Source organism: Micrasema longulum, unplaced genomic scaffold (assembly GCF_059751315.1).
Source record: "Micrasema longulum isolate JH-2025_06_02 unplaced genomic scaffold, ASM5975131v1 h1tg001048l, whole genome shotgun sequence".
Taxonomy (NCBI): Eukaryota; Metazoa; Arthropoda; class Insecta; order Trichoptera; family Brachycentridae; genus Micrasema; species Micrasema longulum.
The window spans coordinates 1,420,228-1,440,594 of record NW_028278236.1 but is presented as its reverse complement, the minus strand read 5'-3'; the positions used below and the strand labels follow the sequence as shown (position 1 = coordinate 1,440,594).

Genomic DNA, 20,367 nt, shown 5'->3' with positions numbered 1-20,367 from the left:
ATCACTCTATCTTTGCATTCAGATCTTGCTTCCTCCACATTCATATATCTTCTCATGCACGCGCGCCGATTAATCTGACTTTTGCCATATCAATCATCAAGTATTTGTTGGATTTGATCAAGCTATGTTATCCTAGGTTTTCTTTCTTTGTCCATTCGCTCTACATGTCCAAACCAGCGGAAAGATATTTTTTACACTTTATAGATATTTACAATTGGCGTGTCCCTATATTGTTTCGCTTTTAAAAAAATGGTTTATTATGGGAACTAGAACCATTCAAACCCGTAAAAAAACACAGTTTTATATGTTGTCTTGGGCGCACGGCGCAGAATTGGAAAAAATAAAGAATTTGGTTGTATTCATAAATACAATGAAAAATGATATTTTATAAGTGAAACCAATTACTGATATTTTAAAATTCAAACCTCAAATTTATATTCTTTTCGAAAAATAAGATTTTTCATTACACAAATTTATAATTGAGATATTTACTTTTGGTACGACAGTGAAGTTTCTTTTGCACCAATTGGTAAGGGAACGAAATGGTGATGTTATTTGCATTCGCAAACTCATACACATTTAAATATTATCAACACTGATATACATACTCATTTGAGTATTATCAATACCGATCAATACATCCGATAAATATATTATGAATATTGTTACTAACGAAGTATTTACCTAGGATTGAATCAATTGTACCACTAGCAATATAATGGAAAAGCGTGCAACACTTTACTCAACAGTGCTGCTTTTGGGCGTTTGACAAACTAAAAAATCGACGCAAATCGACGTCAAAGATGTCAGGTTTTAGGCTGCTTCGCCAGCGCCAGCAATTAGACATTTGCAGACGAGGAGTGTCATTTTTGAGTTTAAAGTAAAACAGTATTTTACTAGTGACTAATTCGCGGTTGCTTGCGTACTTTAATATTGAATCAGTCCATCTTTAAGCATAGCTTTTTTAAATATCTTGCTCGGTACCTGGCTTGTCGGAATGAAGCCTGTCTTCCGTCAGACCATTTGCATTCCTCATATGCTTTCAAACAAGTTGGGAATTATTGTTGATCTAGTATGTGTGACGCGATTTTTATGAAATAAATGAGTTCTATGATAGAAAGAGAATAGTCTCTCAATAATATCAACGATGGGTGCTCAACAAGGGAAGGAAAGAGGGGTGACAAGTGGAGCATCTATTCGGAACAACAGGAACAAGCCGAGGGTTCCAAAAGACCCCAGGATCTTGGGGTCCAACATATTTACGGAACACAGCGGTATGTCAAATTTATCTGTATTTTTACAGTTGGATTGTTTTTGTTATATTTTTGTTTTGTTTTTTTTTGCAACTGTGATGTATCCTCACTATCCATTGAAGTCTTTGGATTTTGTTATTTTTTTTCGTTTTTTCAGGTTATGTTACATGTTCGAACACAGTTTAGTAAATAATAATGGATTTAGCACTCACTTCCTTAAAATGTATTTCAGTTTCCTGTTTAAATTATAAAAAATAATCTACACAGGATTGACATGAAATAATTTTGATTGTTTATCTATGTAATTTGATTACCTATTTTCTGTTATTTAAACATTCTATTATTTTTATTTTTTTGTACAGTAATTAACTGTTAAATTAGTAGCATTCTGTAACAAATGATTTTAGTCTTAAATAAGGATTTTATTTGTACGCTTATTTTGTTATTGTAAAAAATATATTCGCATAATGTGAGTTATTTAAAATATTAAACATTGCAAAGTGCACAAAGAAACTTTAAATAATTGTTTGATGTCATGCATGATATTTATCATTTCTTTTTATATCCTTATAGTATTTTGATGTATAAATTATGTGCAATATTGTCATATATAAAAGTATTTGTGCAGATGTTGGGCTATCGGTTGCTTGCCGGTGTAGAAATGCCTAAAAGCCTGCGACAGTGGCTTGTTTCTCAGGTCCAATATCTACACAGTACTTATAATATTATTATGTTGGTTTTTAAAAAAACTTTTATTCAAGTATATATATGTATGTGTACGTATTTTACATATATTTAAGTCATTTAGATCGGAGGTCCTTAATCTTTTTTGTCTCATACACCCCTTGTTGATTTTTTATGTTTTGCGTAGACACCCTGCTTTCATATATATTTTTTTATTCATTCAACTTTAAATGTGTTGTTGAAGCTGACGCAGAACTACTCACTTTTATAGGGTTTACTGTACAGAGGAAGATTTTGAATAATATAAGAATATTAAGTTTTATAGATGTACATTTATTATCTAAAAATGATAGGCAGCCTCCGTGCTGTAGTGGTCAAGACGCTTGATTCACTCACATAAGGTTCCGGGTTCGATTCCCGGTGAGAACACGAAAATTCAATGTGATTTTTCTCAAGCCTGGGTGTTTTGTGATGTAATTCACCACAGTAATTGGGCCTCCTGGCCTGTTGTGGTGCAAAAATAAAAATAAAATAAAATAAAATAAATAAATCAATAAAATGTTGTAACAGAGAAAGAAAACATTTTTGGGGAGAAATTAAAACGACAAAAAATGAGAATCAAGTAACATTTTTGCACAATTAAAAATAAATATTAATGAGTGGGATGAGCCTGATGCTCTGATAGCAAAATTTCAATATTTGGTTTCAATTGAGTCAGGTTTAACTTTAAATCTCCTCGGCGAGTGGTTTCCAATCTATTTTTTAAGAAGTTTGGCAACTGCGCTAAAACCTCTTTCCGTGAGTTATTAAAATTGAAAAGCTATCAAAAACATTCTCGCGATAGTCCATGTCTCTCTGAAGACAGAATTGCCGATATCACTTTCTAAACTGCACCTTAAGTTCTTCGTTTGTTATTATTCCAATCAGTTCTTCTTGTAACATGACATCCGTTTCTTCAATGTCACTATATGGATTGATAATCCACTGTGGTATTTCCATAGTCAGTACATCTTTAAACCGAATGTCAGAGTCTGTGTTAAGGACATTCAAACATTGAACGTAGGCTTAAACGTCATCATTCTGGCACTTTGTCTGTGCCAAATCTGTAAACTGAAAAAATTCACGCCGACCGATGTTTAGGTTCATAAGTTTTATTCATGCAAAAAAAGTTGCAATGATGGACTTTGTTTTTATCAAATTTAGCTAACAAATCAATAGATTCAAAATAAGCAATGACTGGTTACCATTTGATCAATTTTTCTTTTAAAATGCCATCTTTAGTATCCAAAAACTCTAATACAGTCTTAAACAAACTGACAAGCCGGTTTCATTTAAAGTTTTTCTTTTCTTTTATCAACATGTATCTATTATTAACTATTATATATCGCATTGGCGACTAAATTGACAGACTAAAGATGTCACATGCATTGCCCGAGCGTTGCAAAAAGCTGTATTTTGGACGAGGGCTGTTTTAAGGTTAATGTATTATTATATTAAAGCTTTTAATTCAACGCGCTGCATTGTGAATGTGTGGAGTTTGATTTTTTATTGAGGTGAAGCCCCACTTTCCTCGGCTATAAAATCACCACTGCTGTGGAGGCTTTTATTTATTTATTTTTATCGCACATTTTACAAAGCACTTTTGGTTTTAAATATGATACTGGTAAATATAATACTGGTTAAAATAATACTGGTAAAAATTTATAAATAAAAGTGGAATAAAACTATTTACGTATTCTTATTATTATAATTAAAAATGCAGTTCCACCAAGAAATGTCAGTAGAAAAACTCAATATAATATATATGAATACATCACTGGGCACAACTATATCCAACTCGTTGCTACTAGTATCAAATGTGCAAGTTTTTACAAGCACGTTCTGCGGCTACAAAGCGAATAGCCTACTAAACAATTATATTAAATTTACATATTAAGGTAAACGGCTATAATACTGACCCATTTCGTGTCTTAATCTGACAGACATTTTTATTCATTTTTTGTTTTTAAATACCTGGTAATTGAAACTATATAATTTTGTCTATTTCTAAAATTGATGAATTTACTTCAATACGTTAAAAAAATAAAAGTAAAAAATCAAGCAATTTAAATAAATAAAAAATATTAAACATATCCAGATTTTGTATTCATTACTGACATACTGAAAATGGATTTCACTCTAATACTGACCTATGGTGATCCTATTACTGACCGGGAGTGAAATAAAAGATTTTGATTTATTTATTCAATATATTTGATAATAAATCTAACAACACATAAGAAAAATATCAATTAATAATCATAGAGGTAACTAAAAAAAATAGTAAAATAATTTTTACTAAAAGAAATACCTAAAATATTGATTTACTTATCAGATGAACAGCGTAATATTGTTATATCAGGGATGGAGTAAATTCCCCTCGCATTCAGCAATTCCGGTTCTGGAATTGTTTTTATAATTTCTTCAGAAGAATACCATATAGTATCCTCTTTTTCTGGCCACCTCCAATTCTGGCCACTCATAACCATTACTCTGACTAAGGCGGAACCATTATCTTTGCTCTTCACCACAATCCCTGGAAAATATTCTTCTTCAAACTTTACAATTACATACTCATTCAATTTATAACCGCCAAAGTCATTTAAACAACTCCGTTGCACTTCTGTTTTTTTTATCTTTCCTTGTTTCTTCTCAAGCACCACATTTTTTTTCTCCTCTTTTAATCTTTTCCTTTCCAATTTTTCTTCATCTTTTTTCATTTTGTCATCTTTGACCTTTTGCTGGTAGTTAATATAATCGTTTGATGAAACAATGACAGTTGGAATTCTTTTTGTAATTTTCTTTTTCTCTACCACTTTATCTTCTGGCCAAAACAGACACTGCTTAAAGGGCGTAAGAGCATTAATAATTGTTTTAGAATTAGGAGTTTTACAAGGCGTCGCTTCATTGAGATTAGTATCGCTTGTGCCCGCTTGTTCTAGGAGTTCTCGATCTAAATTTGCGGTAAGAGAAACGGACATTGGTTCACTGTTTTTCTCGGGAATTAGTTCACTATCTTTTACCACCATTGTCATAATTTCAGATTCATCACCTGTTGTTGACCAAAAACTATCGTCAAACGCTATGAGAGACTCATTCAACGTATCGTTGTTAACGAAAGTTTCATACCCTAAATGACATTCGTCATTATTCCCTGTGACCAATCCGATATTTTCATTGACTAAATTCTTCGTAATTTTCCAAATGTAGAACAAATTTTCGTCTTCCTTTGGACCATTCCATGTATCATTTGTTTGATCATTAAATGCATCAATTTGGTTGTTTGTCAGTAAATTTTCAAATAAACGTAGAAATACGGCGTTGTATTTGTTGTTAGGAATTTTCAACAGATTTTGAGAAGTAACGACGTGCTTAGGACAAGACGATGATGGTGTTGACGTGCAAGGACGCGCTTTTTTAAAATCAAGTTTTCTATAGTTGACTCCTTCTGGGGAAAATGGATACAACCCACAAGTCCTAAATCCATTTTGAAGAGTATTCATATTACCAGCTGTTTCTAATACAGTTTTTAATAAAGGGGCAAAATCTTCTCTCATAAGCTTTTTACCCTCATTATCAATTTTCCATTGGTGAACTCTCTTTTTCCATTCTAATTTGACTGGACGGAATAGGGCTACATCGAGGGGCTGCAATATATGAGTTGCGTTTGGGTACAAAGCAATCAATATAATTTTATTATCCTTACAAAACTCACTGAGCGCCAAAGTCATGTGCGACGAATGCCCGTCAACATATAAAATTATAGGAAATACTATCTGGTTCTTTTTGAGCCATGGAAAAAAAACGTTTCCTATATATTCATAAAACACTTCTCCAGTCATCCACCCGGAATCAGATCTGCCCATTCCCCAACCATGTGGCATTTTTCTGGCTAGCGAAAGTGGTATTCTTTTATATTTATAAATTATCATTGGGGGGGGGAGGTCTCCTGCTGCATTAGCCATCACAAGTGTAGTAAGACATTCTTTTTCATCGTTGTGTATAAAATTATAAACAGATTTCGAACCTTTTTTCACTATGACAGACGACTCCTTCGGACTTAAAAAAAAAGCAGTTTCGTCACAATTATAAATGCGTTTTGGGTCATTCAAAACATCTGTGTAATCATTTTCATCGATATAGTTCTTAACAGTAGAAAACCATTGCCTTAAATTTTTTTCGCTTACGTTCGCCCTTGCTCTAATTAAATTTTGTGACACTCTTTGCGAAATGCCAGGGTGTCTTTTTAAAAATCCTTCGTACCAACGCCTGCCAGGTTTTCCGTCTTTGAAGGGATTTTCGCGTTTTAATTTTAATAATAGTAATTGAACACTGTCAAGTAACTGGTCTTTGGTCGCCGGAAATCCCCTTTCTCCAATAAATATTATCCAATCGACTATCTGACGTTCTTCGTGATTAGTTAGAATTGTAGGATGTCCAACTATTCTTTCTACAGGATACTTGCCCTTTTTCTTGTATAACAATGTTGTTTTTGGGATTTTATACAAATTGCTGGCCTTGTATATTGTCATTCCTTTTTCCACAGCTAACAACGCATCTTTCACTGACTGTTCACTATACTGCATTCTTTTAGGCGCCATCATATCTAAAACAAAAGGTTTATGAAATTTATATTTTCAAAAATTCCATCTAAAGTAGCTTAAAACGTATGTTTTGAAATCCAGTTTTACTTAATTTTATCTTGTGTTATTTATACATCGTATACAATAGTGTTTGGTAGTCAGATATTGGATCAATTTACAAGTAAAATTTAAGTTTTATGTTCCGTTATTTAAAAAATGCGTATTTAAATATTACATTGGAAATAACTTTGTTAATTTTATTTTAAATCAAAATAAATATGTAAAAATATGTCTCGGCACAGAACTTATTTACTGACATAATATGTAATACTGACATCAGATTATAAAATGTAATACTGACCGAAATTTGTTTCTATTACTGACCACTAACTTTACTCATTTATAAGATTAAAATAAAGCAAAAATATATAAGTCAGAACTACATTTCCTAATTCAAAATTCTTTGTGCTCTACAAATCACACAAAAAATGTGTTTTTAATTTTGTTTCAAACTAATTTAAATTTTTGAAATATTCTCACTGAACTTATTACTGACCCATAGGTCAGTAAAGAAAACGACTAAAATATCAGCCGGATGCAATACTGACTGCTTAGGTCAGTAAAAGAAACAGTCAAAAAAATGGTTGGATGTAATACTGACCACTTTTATTTTTAAAATTTATGATACAAATAGTAAAAATATCTTACAAATACTTTGTTTTATGAAATATCAAGAGTCAAATCCTACTGACTGAATAGAAATATAACTGAATAACAATTGAATACAGAAAATATATGGTTTAAAGTAAACTTTGAAAATTAGGCTTACCTCGTAAGGATTTCCTGTGTACTGCTGTTAGTCACCGGGTGTCCAAACTCTAACTGATTTTTTAAACAGAAAAATTCGAATGTCAACCATAGAACAAGTGTGAACAATTAACAGATGCTGTGTTCTAGTGTTGCCAATATTCATAAATGTGTTTTTTTTTTGCTTTTTCCTATTATCTTTGTTTTTGTTGAAATAGATCAGTAATACGGGCACGGTCAGTATTACAGCCGTTTACCTTATCAGGAAATTTATGTTTATTATAAGAAAGTACTACGAAAGTACCTTTTATGATACTTTCTGTTTTAAGTGGATTCATTTAAATACATGTGGACATTGATTGTGAAATTTTGGTGATGGCATGCCTAAATGGGATCCACTCTAGTGGACCTTCATTTAACATCTCATGGACCCCCACTTGTATTTTTCACTTCCATGAACTGACTGCAGGTCGTGGTAGATCCCGGGGGTCGATAGACCACTTTGGGAATGGCTGATTTAGATTCTCACTATATTATAACTAGGAGCATAAAATAAAGTATATTAATGAATGCCTTGACATGGGTTGTGCCTAGTGAGGTGTTTATTTATAAATAAAAGTATTAACCCTAGATTCATAAACATTCGTCTCACTCTTGTCGCAAAACACATAAACGCTTATAACTTTCATATTAGTTCAATTTTATATTAATTCAAATATTATTTTTAATTTTTAAGTGCCTTTAAATTTATTTTGCTAATTTTTCTTTTATTTAATTAATAATGGATACATATTGTTTAAGATTTTAAATGTGTTTTATTCTACCTTATAGTCTACAAAATCTAAAATCATAAATTTGAAATGTTCTCCTGAGAAGCAAATGTTTATGAATATTCTTACTCCCAAGTATGATTATTAATCTAGGGTCAAGTATTTTAAATAAAACTAAAATATAAAATTTAATGTGTATATACATATGTACAAATATCAAAACATTCATTATTTTTGTTTTGAAACCTTGTACCTACTTTTGAATATTAAAAAAAGTAATTCTAGTGAAGTAGAGAATTCAAAATTGGTGTGGCTGAATGACAATGTTGAATTATTTATTTTACTTCCTTAAAGGTTGCTTAATTTTTCATGCAAGTACTTAATTGGTTTTAAAATAAATTGAACACTTTCCTCACTAGATTGTCCAATGCCAGGAATTGTTATTTGGAAATAAATCTGATTTATTGTTCAAATGAATATTTAAGCACAACTTGGTATAAGTACTTACCTACTTACTTCTTACTTTCTGCCTGTTTCTCTATAAGTATGGGACTGTAATCAAATCTTGTGTTAGTTTTACTCTTCATTTAAATATGTTTTCTTACTATGCACATATCCCTATTAGGCCTAATGCTGCTTAAGACATCATTCGATGATAGGAAATAATATTGATTAAAAATTATGATTACTTAAACAATTATAAATTTTATATTTGAAGCACTAACTTTGTGGCTATTCATTATAATAAAATAAATAAAACAACTTTGTTTTTCACCACTAATTTTTTTTTTCCACTTACCGGTTTCAAAGCAAACAAGCTTCTTCGTCAAGGTTTAATTCCTATTTTATTTTTATCATGTTAGCTAAATACTACACGTGGACCCAATAAATCCAGTCTTTTTTTCCTTACAAGGGTGGTAATTTGATATCAATATTTTCGGATCTAGACAGGAGAGAACTAAAAGAAATATTGTTGATTTGGTTATTAATTATTTTATTCTTATTATGAATCGCTTTTTTAATTTCTAAGATTTCTAGGTTATCTAATTTCAATATTTTATTTTCAACATGAAGTAATTTTAATCCAGTGTCTTTATTGAAGTTATGATTATTTTCTAACAGATGGTTTGCGAATTCAGAAAAAATATTATTATTTAAGCATCTTAAGTGTTCTTTTACTCTAATATTAAAGTTTCTTTTAGTTTTTCCCATGTAAATTGAATCGCAATTCTTACAATTTAATTGGTATGTCCCAGATTTATTATATTTATGGACTTTGTCTTTGTGATTTTTTTAAAATGTTCCTAGATTATTAGTTGTGTAGAAAGCACGTTTAATGTTTGATGGTAGGGAATTAGATGATTTTTAAGGTGTTAATCGCTTGCCAAGCAAGTCCACTATTTAGCGTGTAATTAATAATTTTGAAAATATTCGTACACTGGGAGATAAAATAAAGGGCATCGGCGTAGCCAACGTACACCAGAAAATATTGATGAGTGTTTGTGAACGTCCGGACACCTCTTACCGATGCCGTGCGTAGGAATGAAGAATGTCTCCATCATGTTTGTTGAAAATTCTCTTGAAAAAGATTTGCATTTCTACCCGTCCAAAATTCAACTAACGCAACCGCTACAGAAAAATGACCATAAACGGTGACGAGATTAGTGCTCGGGTTTTATAGCTCGGTATACTCCACGACCATTTTTAGAAAAATATCACCACGAGCGACGAGGCACATTTCGTCTTGGCTAGCTTTGTTAATAAACAGAATAGCCACTGTTGGGGTACTGAAACTCCTCAATATCGTGTATCAACACGAACGAACATAACACCCTCGTAGAGTGACTTTATGATGGGCCATTTAGGCCGGAGGCATCATTGAGCCATATTTCTTTGAAGATGCTAGAGGCAATGCTGTAACAGTTACTGGTGATCGCTATCGTGATATGTTGGAAAACTTTCTTGTGCCCGAATTGGATCAATTGGGCCCACAGCACTGTGGTTCCAACAGGATGGTGCCACGTCACACACAGCTTATGCTACGATGCAAATTTTGCGAAAACCTTTTCCCGATTGAATAATTTCAAAAGGCGGTAATATCCACTGGCCCCCACGATCCCCTGATTCGACCACCTCCGATTTTTTCCTATAGTGGTACTTGAAGGGAAAGGTGTACACCAGAAAACCAACCACACAAGACTGATGCTTCAGGACAACATCCGAAAAGAAATTTACGAAATAATATCAGAAGTCTGCAAAAATGACGGGAAAAGTATGCTTGAGTTACGGGAAGAGACGGCTACTTGATCGAAATCATATTTCAAAGATAATTTTAAAAACCGTATGGTTAATCAATCTCTAAAATTAAAATAAATTATGTAATTCTGTTTCATTTAAAAGTGGTTTAAGAAATATCGCCCTGGAACATGGAACACAACCTATATGAAATGTTCAAATGTAAAATAACATGACTAGACTCAATACATTTTTTTTATATGACCCTAACGGGTTTTTTAAAAACAATAAATAAATTTAAAAAATGAATTTAAAAAATAATAAAGAAAATACCTGCTGCAGAAATAATCTCAATATCGTTGTGCGCCGATTAAAGAGATTTGGGGAATATTTGTTTACTTGCTTACCAGATTGAATGTCGGAGACAGGAAGTATGCGAATAATAATAATATTAATAAGTTAGTCATAGTATATATTGCAAGAATCAGTATTCCGAGCCAGGGACCAACGGACTTGTCAATGCGGGAGGCTTGCGCTCGTGTGCTAGTGATGCTCCATTCTATGCGCGCGCTATCAATGGCCCATTTCGCCCGTATCGTCCCAATCCACACGACACTGTAAAAATAGGGTGGGTGGATATTTTTTTTCTCTATATTTATTTAGAATTAAAATCCTTTTTAAAATGTTCAAAAAACGAAATCGAATGGAGATTAGTCGATCTCGTGGTGTACTGGTTAGTGCGTTTACCTGCCATTAAATAAATAAAATAATTAAAAACATATAGTACAATACGATAAAAATCAATCAACCCTACGTTATTTTACCTTGCCGGGTGGAATTTTACTGTAGAGTTAAAACGGCAAATGGCCGATTTCATACGGTTTTAAAAATCCACACGGTAAGATAAAATTACATAGGGTCGATTGATTTTTGTTCTAGGTGCTATAATTTATTATTTAATGGAGTCGAACGCACTAATCGGTACATCATAAGGCCGGCTAATCTCCACTCGGTTTTTTCAAGGTTTTTATCTTAGGTAGCCACTAAATAAAATTATAATAATAAACAAAAATATAATCAATTCCAAGCCACTTTAATTTTGCCTGATCGTGTAGATTTGGACTATAAGTATGAAATGGGCCAATTGAGCATATTGCCTTACCGACCTTAGCTTAAAAAAAACAATATGCTTTATTAAACTATGTACCTACCTCAAAACTTGAAGATAGAACGTCGGTAGTATATCTTCGTAATCGCTCTGGAGAATTTATCTTCAACTATAACGTCATAATTAAGGTATGCCATTTTAGTGTGTAGAAAATAGATAATATATGTGTACCGTGAGGTATGCGTAGATATAGTATGGGGTACATATAGTATGGGGTCGGTAGTGTATCTTCGTAATCGTTTGGGAGAATTTATCTTCAACTATACTGTCATAGTGAAGGTATAACGTCCTTAACTTCCCATTGTAATCGCGGCCCTGCCGGCTTGTTCTGTCACAATTTCGTTGCGTAAGTTCCTTCGTTATTCATATATCCACCTCACTCTTACGCAAGCAAAATCGTATTTCGCTCTCGTTCCTTCTCATACGTTACGAATGAATTTACGAAATGAGTTAGTTACAGAATAAGAACACAGTAACAATTAAGAATAATATTGAATTATTTTATCATCATTTGCCATATTTATTTATTTATCAACGATTCAAATAACCTTTTACAAAAGATGATTTACAGAAATAATCACAGCAGTGCACATATCATTCAGAGAATGCACAAATACCTCAATTCATCATCATTCACTTTCCACACCTAATGGTGCATAGGGTACTGCATTGGTTCACTATCCTCAGCGTATCTTGATCATTTTTGTTACATGGAAGTAAGATGGTAAAAAGTTCTAGTGTACAAACCCTTAAAAATAAATATTTCATGTCGACGGTGTTGCGAATCGAACCTCAGAATTCATGCATGATAGACAAAAGCACTGACCATTTAACCTCGAGGCGGACGACTCTTATTTCACTCGACCCGATTTTTTTATAGCCAGAAATTGCAATTGTTTTTGTCAACTCTCATTATCGTTTATTATCTCTATTTGTTACAGGAAATAAAATGTCTATTAAGATTAGTCGTTAGTTTTCGTTATTCACTATGCAAAAAAAAAACTAAAGATGGTTTCACACGTTGCTCGAAATGGTAATCATTATCATTATTTTCCTTTCCGCATCGCATACAGGTGCATTTGTAAATCAAATGCAGCGTATTTCGATCGTCCGTTGCATGAAGATAGAGTGATCGGTCCTGCGATTAAGGCGCCAGTCCAGGAACAATTTGAAAACTTTGAAAATAAATGTTTCAACGTCCATCCTGCCAGGAATCGAACCTGGGACCTTGAGAATAAAGATAGAAATGGTTCAAAATAAAATGCGTTAAAATTATTGTTGTCTTTCTATTTAAATCCGATAAGGAACAACTTTACTATTTATTAAAAAGGACACGTTTTTTACTCAAAATAGTGATGCGTGTAATTTGATAGTTTCTTGGTTAGTATGTTGATTCAACATTGAATACAAATATGAATCATTCGGTTAAAACAATATTTTTTACTTTTTAACAGGTTTCTTTTTATTAAATTGTTTTTATTTTTTGTGATCCTAGGACAACGAAGGATGTGCGAAAAATACGACATTGACTTTCGTTTATATTGGATATAGAAAAGGTTTTACAAGGGCTTTATATTCCAGGTTTGAGAAAAATAAAATATCTAACTAACCCAAGTATCAAATGAAATACATTATTTTGTACTTATCGAGTTGTGAGATAAAAATCAAATAATCAAATAAAAATAAACGCTTTCATTTAAAGTTAAATAATATCACATGCGTCGACGTTCTAAGATCATGACGATTTCATTTTATATCTAATTTTATAGGAATATCAGCTAAGATCGTCTGTTTAAAATATCTTAATTTTTCGAAATGAATTTGGAAATACTCATTTTTTTTTAGTTTTGTTTACTTTTTTGAATAAAATACAATCAGGTTGAGGAAAAGGTAATTTCGTATTTCGCGCCCTTTTTTTCAACCAAGTATATCTCGATCATTATTGGTCACATCATACGATACGGCGTTGTAATGGTGTGAGTGTATACTACAAACGCTTATTTGACAGTCTTGCGCTTGGTCGGTTCAGTGAGTTCAGTCGTGAACTATCGTGCGTCGAGTATAGAGGACTCAAAGGAAGAAATTCCATATTTTACATTTTTACTACCTGAAAGGGAAAAACGCGTGTAAAGTGACCAAAAAAATTGCGATGTATACGGAGCCGATACTCTTTCGGCTCGTGCTGCACAACAGTGGTTCGAGCGATTTAATTCTGGTGTAGTGGAGGTGAATGATGCACCACGCTCTGGCAGGCCTGTCACGAAAATGTCGATAAAATCATGGAAAATATCGAGATAGACCATCATGTTAGCAGTCGTAGCATCGCACAAGAGCTGAATATCGATCACAAAACCGTTTTGAACCATTTGCAGAAGGCTGGATTGAAATAAAAGCTCGATGTTTGGGTGCCACACGAGCTGACGCAAAAAAACATCATGGACCGAATTTCCATCTGCGAATCGCTGCTGAATCGAAAGAAAATCGACTTATTTCTGAAGCGGATTGTGACTGGTGATGAAAAATGAGTCACTTACGACAATGTCAAGCGACAGAGATCGTGGTCTAAATAACCTTTTCCCCAACAAATCAATTGACTTGAAAAAATAACGGACGCAGCAAACTCCTGTGACACCTTTTCTGTTATCAAACTCATGCTTTGGCTAGGTCATATACTGCGGATGCCTTCGGAGAGCCTTAACCGCGCTCGCTTATTTTACAAGGCATCAGGTTCTCAATTTCCTGGACGTACATTGCCGACTGCTCTCGGCAGTTCATGTCAGAACTACGGGACGCGAACCTGAATTGGGAAGATTCACTGGAGCTGGCAGCTGACAGTTGACTGAGAATTCTGAAGTGTTTTTGCGGACACCAGGGACGGACATGGAATTATGAATTAACTTAATAATGTGCAAAATATTGTGATAAAATGCTTAATTCTAAAAATAAATATTTAAGTAAAGCATATATTTATAGAAATGGCCTAGATTATATTCTCACTCACCTATATTTATCATACGAGTATATAAATTTGCGTTGTTAACGATGTTGTTAAATTAACCATCAAGGCAATAGGAAACGATGTCACATAATGCCAATATGTATTATTATGCATTAGCAATTTGAGATCATATACTATTAGCGATTGCAACGCGCATTCATTGTATTAACTGCCATGTGATTTACGTAACAAATAGTAGTAGATTTTAGTCCGTCTACACACTGCTTACCTAAATAACGAACATAAGTAATAGGGAAATATCGCATACTACAAATACCGATAAAAATATCTGAAATGGATTTAGAAAAATTAATTGTTTTTTCCAAATCAAAATGGATATTTTGGAGAAATGTTTTAATACATCTTGCAAGTTTTCATACATAACTTATAAAATAAAATTGTTCAAAAAAATGTCTCCTCAAAACGCGACATGTTTGAGCTTGACAATTGTGACGTCAAGACGTCGTGACGATGTTCTCTTTAATTTTAAACGGTCACAAAGTTCAAAATGTAACCGAATCGTGACGTATTAGGGGCGTAACCGATGCAATGAACCGTTTTCGTTTTCGTGGGAATTTAAAATTATAAACAAAATATATTTGTTGTGCTACTACGTACAAAAAAAATAATATTTTTACTCGACAGTATTTCATAGACCCTTGTGAATTTAAAATTGTAAAAAAAAAATAACGTGGTACTTCTCTATTATCTTTTTGAATTGGGTTGTTTAAACAAAATATAGTTACGTACAAAAAACAACAGATTAATTATAATATGCTTCATATGTTATTCGTGGAAATCGCATCGAGTATGTTGAGCATAAATTTATAACAAAAATTGCGCACAAATTAGTAATCACAAGAGACAACCGTAACTATAATATACCGACATGGAACTTTTTCTTAATCTTTCGAATGTTTCAAAACCGATTAAATGCCGATTCTATCTGCATCTTTAAAATACCTAATGATTTAGTCGATGTCCCAACTAATCTGCCGTACATAACCTCAAATACGTGCTGAGTCGAAAACACTCTCTCAGTGTTCTGATATTATTTCAACTCTGAACAGTTTTATTTGTTCCGCCTTGACACGGGAAAATAATGTAACGGAATACAACGAAAATTGGCGGACTTATTGTTTTTAAAGTAAATCTTAACCGTGTTTTTTAACTGTCTAATCCACAGGCTCTCAAACTTATTTCGCCCACTTGCAAAATAAAACATTTTCTAGAGCCCCCCAAAATCAAACAAACAAACCTACTACCGATTGTGTGCGGATGTCCTCATGGAAATGAAAGCAACAATGACTGCCTTTATATTGAAATGCAGTACGCCCCGACAGGAATAAAATAAACATGCCATTACTCGTCAACATAATGTGACCGAATTCGTACTTTGCAAGTTGAAAACCGATAATCCTGTCGCGTTGCATTGCTACAAACACGGCAGATGGGCCAAGAAAGCTGCGATAAATAAACCGAAGACAGGGCAGAAACGATAAGGACTAAATTAATTTTAGTTTGAAATATCAAGAAAATTTAATTTTTCGCCTTCAGAATCGCCCCCCTCGTGGCCTTCAGCGCCCACAAGGGTTATCGCTCACTTTGAGAAAGACTGGTCTAATCTAAAACGGAAATTAACAAAAAAACATTTTTCACGTATCTAAGTCACTATTCACTACTAAACTTATAGAACTAGTTAACATATTACAACAGATATGAAGAAAATTTTAGATAAAGTAATGTAGAAGTCAATGAATCTCACCCGCATAAATAAAGGTTTCAGCTTTTTAACTTCGCAAATATCAACAGATGAAAGAATTGAAGGAATATGGATGTTCAAATATAGGCAGAATGGCGAATGTTACACAGTGTTTAAAGTGGTCACTTAAACCAGCTAATGACAGGTCATAACATAAGCCCGGTAGGTGCCTAGATTTCTATATTAGGTACGTTCTCTAAAATGTTCTTAATTTCTGTTGTAATATGTTAATATTAACAGCTCCCCAGGGAGTGGAATCCAGTTCTTGTCTACAAATATTTGGACAAACTCAAAATATTGTTGTTTATAGAACTGGTTTTGAGGTCTAGTTATGCAAACTTTATTGTATTTTTGTGTTTTATATTAGCAAATTTATTTGAAAAAACAACCGATGTTTTGAAAAAATCACAGAAAATATAAAAAATAATATACGAACTTTTGTCGATGACGCGACGGTCGCGCGCCATGTTCGCGAACTTGTATTTTTAGTTCAGGCACAGCATGTTAAAAAAATAGGACAGCAAACCCCTTTTTAGGCAGTTTTACTGGACTAATCATAAACTGGAATAAATTATCAAGTTACACTTCACGTTCATATAAATTCTAGCGCGGATTTCAAAATCAAAAATCTTGAAAAAAAACATTAACGCCTTTTAAAATAACACAAAATAAGCTTTTAGCTTTTAATTAGTTTCGAATAAAAAAAAAACAACACTTAACCTCCTTATTCATATGTGTACTTTTATTCAACAATAAAATAATAGCAAAGGACATATTTATAGATGCTGTAGCGGTAACTTTACGGCACGCGAGTACACGGATACCATTGAATGAATGTAAATGAATGGAAAATGGTTGATCGTGTGAACGTGAACCAATGAAATTCCCCGGGTATAAAGAGTATGAAGTAATAATACGAAACACATTAAAAAATATTGCATGGTAGTAGTGGTGATATTATGAATGTTAACATAATTAGACATAAATGAAAATTATTGTGTTTGATACTACAGTAACTTATTCCTATTTAATAATATACTAATTTATTAAACTTTTATTTATTAATTGAATTAACATATTACAACAGAGATGAAGAACATTTAAGAGAAGGTAATATAGAAGTCTAGGTATTTACAGGGCTTATGACCTGTCAATGGCTGGTTTAAGTGGCCACTTTACACACTGTGTAACATTCACCATTCTGCCCATATTCGAACATCTAGGTACCAATGATTGAGTTCTATAACTTGAAACAATTAATTTTCATACAATTCTTTTTGCAAAAGACAAACTCCTCTTTTACTATCAGGGACGCACTGTATGTAGGAATGTGATTTTCAAAATAATGTAATATAAACCTGTCATAAAAAAATAAAAAAAAATCTCACCGAAAAGTCTTTAGACTTAGTGGGTAACAAATTCTTTTATGTATCTTTTAATTATAAAATAAACGCTGCTCTGCAGCACTGAAACTGAAACTGAAAAAGGTATTAAATGTTATTTAATATTATTTTATCAAAAAATGAGTATAAATTATAAGGAAATAATCTGAAAGGGATCTATAAAAAACAAATGTTGTTTTCAAATATTCACAAACTTTTTTTATACACAAAAAATAACATCCTTCCATTTTTTTATACATGCATTTACGTTCCTAACTTATTTCTACTTAATAAATTAAAGATTTAAAGAGCTGTAAATATGCTCATGGTAAAGATCTACATTTCACTGAACACTCGGTCCAGTAGTTATTCAGTCTATCGAGGACAAGCATACGAACATTGCCTTTTATATATAAAAATCTGTACTTCGGAGGTAGACGGATACAAATCCAAACGTCAAATGTTCAACACAAGCCTAAAGAATCTAATTTCTCTAAGTGATTTCTAATAATTTATATCATTAATTTGTATATTCAGTATCTCAATACATTGGTTTATTCATTATAAGACTTACATTTCCTCCAAATCAATGGACATGATCATAAACTAAATATGAAAATCGAAATGTCAATTCATCAAATTCTGGATTTGCATCCGTCTGCCTCTGAGGTACAGATATATAAAGATAATATTATGCCGAACAAATTATATATTCACATATAACATAGACTGACACGCTCAATGTATATTACCATTGATCCACGAACTATTTGACGGGTTCGTCTTCGAAGGTTGCTATTCAGAATCAGTCTCCAGGAGGTCTATGGGGCCGGGGAGGGGAGAACGACCAGTAGCGGGAACTAATTAACCGATCCAGCGAACTGCGTTTGCGCCGCGATCGGTTAGGATCATCGGCAAGCCCTCGGTGCCATATCCCAACGTTATACATAAATGATTCCGACACGTTTCTCACGCCTTCAAGTCAGCATCGTTCGCTGCTTTTCCCCCTTGGAACTATAAAGATCGCTCTTGGGTTGCTTTACTTCAGACTCCTTGGCCGTGTCTTGTCACGCCAATATGTCCCGGTCTCATTCAATAACGTCTATACTTATTGCAGCGTGGGTATATTGATCATCTGTTTCACGAAGGCAAGGCGATCAGTGCCAGTCCAAGGGCATGAGATGCTTCAGTGTAAAACCACTTTAAAAACAAACCTTTCACGCCAATCCCGGGAATCGAACCAGCATGGTTGGCGAACCTTTATTTAATCGATTTGCTTTTTCAGGATTTTTTGTCTGAGAGTAGCCATCGAGTCGAAAACACTTGCCCAGGATTTTGGTTCTATTTCGCACGTAGAACTGTATTATTCATCCGCCTGGATACAGGCAATCACATGCAAGTCTCATAATTTATTTCATTGTTGCATCTGTTAATTTTTGCGAAGTAAAAGAGCTGAAATCTTTTCAGGTGCAGTTAAGATTCATTCGAATTATTTCGCCACTAATTAGAATAATTGTTTTAATCAACAATGAGGAAGTAAAGTGGTTTTTTTAAATTTTAAAATTTGTTAATTCTCTATTAAAGTCAGCCAACAATTTAAAAAAAAATGTTTATCGTGTTATTAGCGCTATGATTTTTTAATGTTTTGTATTTCTGAAGTAACTCCGCGTTTGACGTCAGAGGTTCTCTTCCACTTATTCTCGATCAGTTCTGCCCATTGGTCCATTGACGGCAAGCAAACCGGAAATCTTCCTATACTCTCTTACCATTGGTTGATTCATATGAACTAATGACGTTGTTTAAAATAGTTAGTTTTTATTAAAATATTTTTTATTATTTTTTTCGTACATTTTCAGGAAACTTTGCCGTACAATTTAATGCTCCAATTTTTACCGCGCTCAAGAAAACATTTCTTGATAAACTGCTAAGAGGATTAAATCTAGTATTTAATTTTCTGCAAACATTTCGACATATTACTTTAAAAAATAAATATATATATAATATCTTCGTTGGTGGCTTTAAATACCTATTCGTTTTTATTCCGTACTTATCTGCAATGACCGACTGCCTTCTTTTGGTAATTGAAAAACGGTATCAACAACTGGTCTACTGCAGCACAGCGCGCCGAGTGGACGCATATCAATATGCCAATAAACGTCCGTTTGCCAGTGAAAGTACTTCTAGTGTAAAAATACATTTTAAAGCAATTTAGTTCAACGTTCAATCAAATTAGCGTGTTTATAAAAAAATATCGACACTGTTTGATTGATGTATATTTTTGGTTAATATTGAGTACATCCACACCTTTGTAGACAAGTAGGTACTGGATTTAACTCCTAGATAGATAATCAAATTTAACAGATAATTCCCCAAATGTTGTAACTTTTTGAGAAAAGAATGTGGATTCGGAAGTCTTCTTCATTTTCTTTTATTGATGCCCTCTACAGAAACATGAAAATATCGGCTAAAAATAATTAAAACATTTATGAATTCATTATTTATTCCTTTCTCAAAGAGGTTCTCCATCTCCGTTGAAACATGTTTTTATTGGAATGAACTCTCCGGTTAGAATCTTACAAAGTATCACTTGGACCATCCAATGACTGGTTAAACATCCTGCAAATGCGTCCTTTTTCATATCCTTTAAAATTAATAATTCCCTTTTTAGATACCTGTATAACTAGAC

At 33.0% G+C, this 20,367-nt stretch overlaps 1 protein-coding gene across 2 annotated transcripts in view; it reads left to right on the top strand.

Moving 5' to 3' along the window:
• The first annotated feature begins 722 nt into the window (after positions 1-722).
• The window catches only part of Abl (tyrosine-protein kinase Abl), a 64,500-nt gene continuing 44,855 nt past the window's right edge, over positions 723-20,367 (top strand). The window contains exon 1 of one of the 2 annotated variants that reach the window (XM_088233006.1): positions 723-1,274. In XM_088233006.1, coding sequence (XP_088089132.1) covers positions 1,148-1,274 — 127 coding nt within the window. In that variant the 5' untranslated portion in view covers positions 723-1,147. The remainder of the gene's footprint in view (positions 1,275-20,367) is intronic. The other variant, XM_088233007.1, reaches the window with a different exon arrangement.